Below are 11354 nucleotides of genomic sequence, written 5' to 3'. Positions count from 1 at the left end.
TTTTAACCCACTGGCGGTTAAGGAAATGGGCAAAATTGGGAGAATGTTTCTCCCCTACACACAGTTCCCCTATCAGTTAACATGGGAAAACCGGTTTTGCTATGCAGAGAAGACTGCAGGTTAAAATGCGACTTTTTACGTGCAGAACCGTCAGTGGGTTAAGATACATGGGATTATTAATAAAATGTTAACATTATGTTCAAAAAGTATAAGTACATTTACCTTTATTTTAATTGGTAACATGTATAACACCATATATATATAAGAATAATATGATATATGCATAGGAGTAACAGGACATAAGAAATGATTGGTAACATATATCATAAGTAATATGAGCAACACAATATATATAAGAATAACATAATATAAGAAATGTTAGTAACATATAAGTAACATGATATATATATAGGAATAACATGATATAAGAAATGATAGGAAAAAAACAAACAATGCATCACGCCTCTCAATAAGTTGACCACCTGCCTACATTAAGCACAAAAGCAATGCAACGAATGTGGTCAATATAAACACGTTTCACTGCATATAATGAAAATTTTCTTAAGTAATGATCAGGTTAATGCCTAACAATATTTTTACAAATTCTAAAAAACCAACTATATATTAGAATTGCAGGAATTTTCATTAGAAAAAATAATCTACATTAAGGACTTTGAATAAGACAAATACAAAAATATACTACATAGAACGAAACAAAAATTTAACATTGACTACATGAAACATGAAAATGAATATTATTATATAGGACATTTTGAACTGCTGATTTAAAAATACAAATGCAAGAAAAAAATATGCTATGGCATCACATTAATTTACTGAAAATTAGCCAGAATTGAGAATATAAAAGAGAATATTGATTTATCATCTTAATTTAGGGAAAAAATTTTTAGTTTAAAAGTCAGTTAGTAATTGACACGTACCTCATTTGATCTTTTTCTGCTAGTTGAGCACCGAATTTCCGAACCATTTCTTCATTTTTACTTTTGAGATTCACTAAATCATAACTCCTAAAAATGAGAAGAAAAAAAATCACATAAAATGTTTTTGATAAATCACAAGAAAAAAAGAAACCTAAAGAAAAACTCAAAATTATAAAACATAATCTTATTCAAATGTTTTAAATCCAGTGAATATATATATAAAACATTAAATTGCTCAAATTATTAATTCTACAGCTAGAAAAATTGATGAACTGCAGCTAATATAACATAATTCTGTAAATTCTCAAAAGGTAGAAGTAAACAAAGTGGAGATTACAGAATTTTAGGGGTATAATAAGTATAACAATAACATGAAATGCAGTTAATAACAAATAAGTAAATATTTTACAGATTGTTGTTGATTACAGTTGAAGATTGTTTAGAAGAGTTTAACACTTCCTTACTGTTTAAGACAGCTGAATTATTCACATGCCACTAGACTTGATAAGAAATCTGTAACGATCCAGATAAGCAAGTATAGAATAATAAAGATAAGAATAAAGTCTATGTCAACACCTCGGATAGAGTCAGATTATTAGTACAAAACACCAGGTTAGATATTAATCCCCTTCCCACGCAAACCACTTGCTTCGATATAAATGCCGTCGCAAAACATCAGCTCTGCGGCGGACTTCGAAAAAAAATGGTGCCTTCCGGAGCTTAATCTTGACCGTGAAATCACCACTACCATCAGCAGATTGCGGACGGGACACATGAGGGGTATGATGATCATGCCCGACGGCTCTAGAACCTATGCAGATTTTTGGCACTGCCCGGGTGCTCAGCTGGATCCGAGGCATCTGTTCAACTGTGTCTCAGTTTCCTTGACCCTCTTCAACATCGACCTCAACTGCTGACATTACACCCTTTATTCCGAAAAAGTCGGAGATGTGGCCAGGGCTGTGCTCCATACCTTTGGTCCAATTTGACTTGCACTTTTCTGCACTTGTCAAACGACAACACCAACACCAGGTTAGAACATGTCATTTCAATTTTGGTATTCCTTTCAGGTTCAAAACAGGTGATTTCAATGTTGATATTCAATTCGGGTTTGAAACAGATGATTTCAATGTTGAAATTCAATTCAGATGATTTCAGTGGTGAGATTCAATAAACCAAATGTCTCAAAAAGTGAAACAGAGGTTAAAGTTTGTTAGTCCCAAAGCCATATTTCTAATCCTAACAGAATTTGCAATTTTCCTCTCAATGTAACACAAATGCAGGTTAGTTTCAACCCTAAAAGAGTAAGGGAATACCACAGAGGAGAATAATTTTTTTAAAAAAAGTTCTCTTGTCTTCTGAATTAGATTTTAAACTTAATTTTGGAACAACTCTATTTGTCAGTGATTTATGACTACAAGTCACATCTAAGAATACCTGAATTCGTCATATTTATTTATATAGAAATTCTTTTTCAGTAAGAGTTATTAAAAAATGAAATCATTACAACAATAGAAGGTTAGTCATTTGGTGTCCAGAAAGATTTAGGAGAAAAACCCTCAATTGTAAAAGAAATTTTATAATTACAGTTTTTATACAAGGCTTAAAAACAGAATGTTTGAGAACTAAACACATGAGGGATGCAAGTTACAAAATAAGAAAAGAATACTTTCAATTCAGAAAATTATTTTCCGTTTTGAAGCTTTAGCATTTTTAGAATAAGGATACAATGTAATTTCAATAATTATTTTACTTTAGAACTTTAATTTTCGGCAATTTTTAATTTTAGTACTTTTTTAAATACGTTTGTATTTTTATTAAACTTGTGATTACCATGATGTATTTTAATTATGTATCACAAAATAGAGCAATAATAATTTTCTATTTTGTTTTAAAGAACATTTTAATTTATCAAAACAATTGATCTAACATAGCATTGACATGGATGAAAATAGATGAGGAAAAATAATAATAACTTAACTAATTAAAATGTTAGTGTTTTTAAACATTATTTTTATAACTTAAAAGTAATATCCAACTCTACAAATCCTTACAGCCATTATTGCCTTTATTTTTTTTAAATTCTCCATCAGCAGCTTAATGTTTTATGATTAATTATAATTATGGTAAATTTATCAATCATATCATCATAATAAATAAATTTTTAATCTTTTAATACTTCATTTTATACTATCTAAAGTTAAGTTTTAAATTTTTTTGCAACACCAATGATTAAAAGGAATCCATCATCCATAAATTTTTATATTGATATACATTAATATTAAAATTTATTATATGTTTTTCAAAGATATGTTTTATGAAATATTGTTATTGTGTTCAATTCATTTTCTTATCATAATGCTGAGCATCAGTCAGAGAAATTTTTTTAATATTTGCAAAAAGTTTTCTTTTAAAAACAATTGTTGAGAAATTGCAGCTTCTTTTGTAAAAATACAGTTCTAAAATTGAAAACAGCTATAAAAATAAAATTCTAGAGCACCTTATATTTTTTTCTGTATAATTTGAAAGCGAAAAATGGGTTCTGTTGCTGATTAAATAAAGTAATAAAAGAAAACATTTTTCTGATATGTTGAGGATTTTAAATAAAATTTAGCAAGTCTCATCTTTCATGGTAGTTGAAACTGATTGAGAAAATAATAATTGAAAGTTTATGATAGAGAATAAAAATAATATAATAATTTCCTTTCCCAAATAATTTTTTGTTTTGTTTTTTGTATAAACTAGCCATTTACTTGTATCACATGAAGAGGATAAGTATTCCCCAAAACCTTTCCTAATTTGTCAAGCCATAATCCAACTTTAACTTATGATCCCTATACCACTAAAAATATTTTATGTTAGCTTTGTGATCAATGCAAGCTGGAAGCAACATAAAAAAATATCCATCACCAAGAGTGTAATTTTTGATACACTGGCTGTTATTTAGGAGGTGCAAGAACCTAATTATCAGATCATTAAAATATAATTTGTAAAAACATGTTGAATAAATATATATCTAAAAGTAAGTTAAAAGATTGAGAATTATTTCCCTTGTCAGAAAAAAGTTATACATTATCTCTTGATTATTACTATTTTGGGAGACCAATTGGATTCCTCAGACATTCATATTTGTCTTTAGTTTTTGTTGTATAACTTTCTATGTCTAAAATAACTATGAAATATTAATGAGATTTCATATAAAAATCTTAAAATTCAAGCATACAAACCAGTAAGGAAAACGTATTTTCAATTAAGAGTTTTTAAAAAAGATATATTACCTTACAGCTAAAAAAAGTATTTTTGTTGTTTTAATAACTGAATTACTTCTAAAAAATCAAACTGATCGTTGTAATAGAATGATTAAAGAGTAAAAAATTCTTTTACTTGCTAATTTCTTAAGATAGAAAAAAAAACTTTGTAAAAAAAATTAATCGTAATAAAATCTTGGTAAAATATTTTTAGAAAGTTTAGTAGAGTTTTGTTAGAGATATTTTAAAAGAAAATTTAAAATTATTTGTAAGATAAATGTTAGTAAGTGAAAAGTTAATTAAAAGTGAGAATATAGCACACAGGTGAAATATAATTCAAGCAAAGTAGAAAAGTTCAAATTAATGAGAAAACAAGATTTTATTACAAGCAAATTTTTTTACATCGTAAAATTCATGTTACAAATACAAAATTATCATTACAGGAGCAACAGCAGAATTTACAGTTTTATAATACAGTCTCTACAAAATGTGATTTCATTTTAAGAAAAATATCTTTTACTTAATAGTTGTTTTACAAAAAATAATGACAGTAATTTAATTAAAGAGACAAGGAATATGTGCTTTGAGTGAGAATTTGAAGGAAGTGTTATACAATAACACATATATCACATCATCCATGTAAGAGTTAACATCAATAAACAATAAAATCAATGTTTTTAATAAAAATAAATGTTAAAATAAATAAGATCTGTGATGGTAGCCAATAATAATGTGTCAACATGTTTTCATTGAGAGAGTTAATAGAGTTCTAAGAATTCTTAAAGATCATCGTCAAAAGATATCAGAAATTAAGATCTCTGTGTGTATATGCTAATAAGGAACATTTTATCTGTGGCTTAATGCAAAAACAACCGTCCTTATTTGGTAAAATACGTAATTGGCTAAAAAGAGCAATCAAATTTCAAATTTAAAATAGAAAAAAAAAATGTTTAGAGAATCTAAATTAGTGAATTAATAAGGTGTTAAAGACAAAACAGCAATATTTTTTTTCATGAATTCTTAAAATTTCGTTTTTAACCTTTTTAAATTTTGACTCTGGGTCTCTTTAAACTAAGTTATGGAGACATAAAATCAAATAAATAATTTGGTGTCTTAAAGAATTTCATTTTTGAATGGTAAAAAACAAATCTTACTCAATACAAATCACTTAATTTATGAAAAAAACTCATNATTTCGTTTTTAACCTTTTTAAATTTTGACTCTGGGTCTCTTTAAACTAAGTTATGGAGACATAAAATCAAATAAATAATTTGGTGTCTTAAAGAATTTCATTCTTGAATGGTAAAAAACAAATCTTACTCAATACAAATCATTTAATTTATGAAAAAAACTCATCTAAATAATAATAAACAAGTTAAATATTTCTTCATTGAGAAAACATTGTAAGGACACAAATAAACCATATAATTTTTAAAAGCTTTGCTGATTAATACTGCAATGAAATTAAACGCTATTTATGGTGAATGAAAATAGCAATGCAAGCTTGATATTTTAAATTAATGAGACATATATGGTCAAATATTTATAATTGGTTTCCTATGGAGATTGATTGAAAAAAAAACATTGCATTTTTCAATTTAACAATTTTTTACGTTGTAACTAACAGATGCATGCATCTTACGATCATTTAAAAAGCATAATTGCTGCTTTACGGCTGAAAAAATGACAGATTTTATTAAAGAAAAGGTACATTTATTAAAAAACTTAACTTAAAAAATAATTACAATTTTAGATTCTCAATACATTTAACTAAAGTTAAATTTTTTCGAGGTTTTGAAAAAATATAATAATAATAAATACAATTTAAATAGGTAGACATTTTCTTTATCATTTAAAATACTTTGGGAGATTGTATTAAATTTTAAACAATAAAAAGTTACCAAAATTTTGTATACAATTTCGAAAAAAAGGGAACACTCGGTTTATTGACAACAGAGTAATCTATAAACGAATTAAATATAAATATCACAAATTAAATATGAAAACCAAAGCAAACAAATATATTTATTTACCATGCAAATAAATATCTGATATTAATATTTTAATCAAAGAATTTTTTTGAGCAAAGTTTATGAAATATCTATTCATATAATTTAACAAATATAGTACTTTGAGTGCAGAAAAAGCCTTCTTTATAGAAGAGAATATACAAGGCACTGAAAATAATTTTATTTTAATCAAGCGAAAAAAGAAAAAAGTCAAATTGTGATTATAGTTTAGAAACCTATCCTTTTTTACCATTTAACTTCCATAAGTTAGTACATTCAGTTATTGAAGTTGAGTTAAGTCGACAAAGATAGTAGTCAGTTTCAACTGATTATTTCACAGGATTGAAATATATTCATTATAAATCATTAACCTATCATTTAAAAAGCTGGGCTTCGAAATTTTTTAAATATTTAGTAAAAATGCAATCGAAAAAAGACTATTTAAAAAAATAATAATGTTGCTTAGTGACCAAATAAAGTATGCTTCTTTCTAATAAAAATTTACATTATAAAATGTTAATATTAAACAATGAAAAATGATAATTGCATTATTTAAATAAAGTGATTGATTTAATGATTTCAGTTCAATACAATAAGTAGTTACAGGTAAACTAAGGGGATTAAATGTATTTTGTTTAACATTTTTTAGTAATTCAATGCGAATTTGTAACCAATATACATATAATATTAATACGTAAAAATCGTAACTAGTTAAAAATAGAATAACATTGAAAAATAAAACAAGTATTAAATGCAAGCTGATCAATTCAGTAAATGGTTAACAAAATACAAAAATAAAGGAATAAAAAAAATTCTAATAGTTTGTGTTACAGAATTTACAAATTTATAAAAAAATTTTCATTATATCCATGTGTCATTCCCTGAAGGAACAACAAGGATTTAAAGAAATTATTAAATTTTTTGTGATCTCTTCATTCTTTTAAAAATAAATAAAATATTTTGGTCTGCCTTTTTTAAAAGCTATCTTTTTCTTTAAAAAAATGATCAATTCTTTTATAAAAACTTTTCAAAAATCTTGTCAGAAAGACATTCTTTTGCTCGATTGCTTAAAATGTATGAATTTTTAAGGGTGTTTAAATAGAAGATGCAAATTTCCTTAAAAGTTGATAGAACATATTCAAATAAACATTTTGTAAATAGGAGTGCATGGTTCAAAATAAATATGAAATTTTAAAACAGTAATTACTCCCCTTTTTCCAGTAAGCAAACACTCAAATGGTGGAAAATAAATTTTTCTTAATGTTATTTAAATTTCAGTAATCAAGACTTTTAATCAGCTCTTAAGATAATATTGATTTATTGGGATAAATTCGTAGTAGAAGGTAATATTACATGATTTAAAACAAGATTGTCAAACTTAAAAGTGCTGTAAACTTTTTTTTTAAAAGTTAGTAAAAAAAAAAAATATTAAATTTTTTTAAAAATAAAATAAAATGTTTACAGAGGTATTAAAATCAATCAAGGTTGGATTTCATACATTAATTAGATCAATAAAAACAGGGCAAAAAAAACCCCACACACACAAAAAAAACCTTCCATGGAACGCCGCGAATTGGATAAAAACATTTTAAGAACTACCGCTGCACATGATATTGGATTAGGAAGATTTTTGTAAAAATTTATTATTCACAAAAATTTGACAAATTAATAATTTTACATTATAGAACTTTTTAGCTGGCTTTAAATGCTTAGTTTACGCAGACATTTACGTTTTATAACAAAACAGAAACCCGCAAAAATGGCAGAAAATTTCTTCTTTCAAGGCAATGCAGCCTGTCCCAAGTTTGCTGAGAATTGGCTAAAATAATATATATTTCGTAGAAAAAAAAGAGAGGCAATAATAGATCAAAAGAGTAGGAAGACTTGTACAGTAAAAAGTAAGTTTTAGAAATGCCAAAAATGCTATTTTAAGAATAAAAAGTACTATCAAGCACACAATTAGAACAAAATTAAAAAAAAAAAAAAAACTTTTTCAAATGAAAATGTTTTACTGTGCTTATTACAATGTTGTACTAATAACTGAATAAATTCTAGTTATAAACTATTCAATGAAATTAGCTGAAACATAGTTTTAAAATATAATAGTTTTGGTTATATAATTAATAAATTTACCAGGTGTCAAATATTTGTTCTTTTTTAGTCAGCATAGTTCTAGTTGATTAAAAAATATCTAATAACTTATTACACTGATCTAATTACCTACTTCATAAAAAATTATAATCTGTAGGCTCATCAAGTATGCTTACGTATTTAATTATCATTTAAATGCCAAACGGTGTAAATCTATATTAGTCTTTTAGTGTAAAGTTATATTTCTAAAGCAAACTCTTCTAAAATTGTTNAAAAAAAAAAAAAAAAAAAATAAAAAAAAAAAAAAAAAAAAACTTTTTCAAATGAAAATGTTTTATTGTGCTAATATATTAATTATATAACCAAAACTATTAAAATATAATAGTTTTGGTTATATAATTAATAAATTTACCAGGTGGCAAATATTTGTTCTTTTTTAGTCAGCATAGTTCTAGTTGATTAAAAAATATCTAATAACTTATTACACTGATCTAATTACCTACTTCATAAAAAATTATAATCTGTAGGCTCATCAAGTATGCTTACGTATTTAATTATCATTTAAATGCCAAACGGTGTAAATCTATATTAGTCTTTTAGTGTAAAGTTATATTTCTAAAGCAAACTCTTCTAAAATTGTTATTCAGAGATTCAAGATAATTCACATAATTTAGTTGCAGTTACATTCCTTCTTAATACTTTAAAAACAAAAGAGCCATTTTGGAAAAGAAATATTGTTTTGCATCCAGCGGATGGATGAGTGAAGTCATTTGTTTTAACGCAACTTCAAAAAAAAATTAATAATAATAATAATAAATAAATAATAAAAAATAAATAACAGGTGAGGTATAAACTTAATATTCTAACAATCTTTTTAAGTCAATCGGAAATTTTTATTTCCCAAACTTTCAGTAAGTTTTCAAAATCTTGATTCCCATGTTCAAATTTTCAAAAATTACTGTTATTTATCTACGTTTAGGTACACATAAATAGGAGAGGAGTGGGTACCTTCTGCAAGTACCCAATTTATTTCTCATTATTCAAAAAAAGAAGAAGAAAAAGAATAGTAATTACAATATGTTCTATCATTTTTAGAAGTTTGCAATTTAATAAGTATTGTAACACCCAGTATAAAAATATTGATGTTGGCATCAAGTAAAATTAACCTACAGTAAAAACAATAGAAATAAATAGAGAATAAACATAGATGTCAAACAGAAAAGCAGTTTATGTTGCAATAAAGACAGATTTTTCACTTTGTCATAATAACGACTTTTGAGGCTCAGTCACAAAACTAGACTGAGCCCGAGATAAAACTTCGTACTTATCTTCCAGCTCATGAAGAGTTCTGTTAAGTTCCACAATTTTTGATTCAAGCTCGTTTGTAAAGGTAGTTTTGGCTTTAAGTTCTTTTTCAGACTCCTGAAAAATAAAATAATATATTTTTAAAACACATTTATTTTAACACAAGAAAAAAAAACACAAATTAATAAGCATAAATCACTAGTTTTATTAACACCTTTAAGTATTAAGTTTAATTTCCCTCAAAAATGGGATTCAGGATATTTTTAAATAGATTCAAACACTAAAAATTATTACTTTAAACATAGTTAGTGAATATGTATCAAAAGCTGAGTATTCTAGAACTAAATTTTTAGGTCAAATATTTTTTATTAACTAGAAGAATTCAAGCACTTAAAATTTCAAGAATTTAGAATGTCAATCAATCCAAAACTTTCAAATGCCTACTATTAGAAATTACTTTTTATCAAATTCATTTGGGTTCCGTTCCATTTACGTGGGGCAAAAAAAAAAAATCCAAAACAATTATTGATACCAGTAATGCATAACAAATTAAATAATAAGCAATTTTTACCTAGAGTATAATAACCACAAAACTAGTAGTACCTATCAGTATAAGTAATACAATCACTAGCTTCAATAACAGATTAGTGATTATTTTACAGTCAGCAGAAATTTAAGAGTATCCTTATTTTTGCATTTTATTTATTTTTTTTAAAAAAGCATTTTTGTTTAATTAAAAATAATACTTTAAAATTTTATTTTTACAGTCAAATCCTTTTGAAAACAAAAATATAATAAAATTCAATGAGCAATTGTTACAATAAATCGATATATAAGAACAAATGCAAGACTAATAACAGATGCAAGATTTTTAAAATGAATGAAACACATTAATGTAGTTACCTGCAGTTTAGTGTACAACTGAAGGTTTATCGCTTTGATGTCTTCCAGCTGCCTTCGCATGGACAATATTGTGTCCTGTTTCTCATGGATATCCTTCTCCAAGAGCTTCATAGCAACCTCCGCTTCATCCCTCAAAGTTCTTTGGAGTTCACATTCCACCTCCAATTCCTGTAGAGAATTGAGCATTGGATCATTCCAAGTTAAACCCTGAAAATAGGTAGATCTTTACCTCATAACCAGAGGCATTAAGACTTTAAAAAACCAAAGTGTGCACAACGAGTAAAAGAAAAACACCATGCTTAAAGCTACCTTTTTTAAAAACTAATTTTTTTCCTCAAAAATAATAACTGAAATAATAAGTGAGAGAGATCAAGCTAAAAAATAAGGCATTTCACCACTACAGTGCAATATGCATTGAAAATTCTAATAAAAGAAGTATCATTTGGACACCATAAAGAAACATCTTCTCAAGTATCAGAGATGTAATGTAGGAGGTACACAGTGGAACATCTGTTGCAGAATTTTTTCGAGCTATCTGCGCCAAAACTCTCTAGCACTAATATCTATCTGCAAGATACTTTTAATAATAACAAACATATATGTTACTAATGTAAAATAACAAAAGCACTGTGCTTACAAAGAAACTATTTTTTTTTTTAATTGAACATGTAATAATTCTTTACTTTAATGTTACAGGTGATATTCTTGCATTTTGATGGGGTGGGGGGTGTAATTCACAAAAATTATTTCCTTCTTCCCATTTTGTAAATAATCATTCTCGATAAAAATAATTCATGCGAATTGGACTCCTCAAAAAGGGGTTATTCAAATGCATAATAAATAATTGTGACATCAAA

The 11354-nt window shown here is 26.1% G+C and overlaps 2 protein-coding genes across 3 annotated transcripts in view; one reads left to right on the top strand and one right to left on the bottom strand.

Moving 5' to 3' along the window:
• Positions 1–11354, top strand: part of LOC122271340 (protein CEBPZOS) — a 150653-nt gene that overhangs the window by 62961 nt on the left and 76338 nt on the right. The gene's annotated exons all lie outside the window — the stretch shown is intronic.
• Positions 1–11354, bottom strand: part of LOC107443131 (RUN and FYVE domain-containing protein 2) — a 42306-nt gene that overhangs the window by 11804 nt on the left and 19148 nt on the right. Inside the window, exons 11-13 of one of the 2 annotated variants that reach the window (XM_043055066.2) lie at positions 10498–10704; positions 9614–9711; positions 942–1028 (exon numbers count right to left, since the gene is read on the bottom strand). In XM_043055066.2, the coding sequence (XP_042911000.1) occupies positions 942–1028; positions 9614–9711; positions 10498–10704 (392 nt within the window). The remainder of the gene's footprint in view (positions 1–941; positions 1029–9613; positions 9712–10497; positions 10705–11354) is intronic. The other variant, XM_043055068.2, reaches the window with a different exon arrangement.

Source organism: Parasteatoda tepidariorum, chromosome 6 (genome assembly GCF_043381705.1).
Source record: "Parasteatoda tepidariorum isolate YZ-2023 chromosome 6, CAS_Ptep_4.0, whole genome shotgun sequence".
NCBI lineage: Eukaryota > Metazoa > Arthropoda > Arachnida > Araneae > Theridiidae > Parasteatoda > Parasteatoda tepidariorum.
Note: the sequence above shows the minus strand (reverse complement) of the source record. Positions and strands in the feature narration are given on the sequence as shown.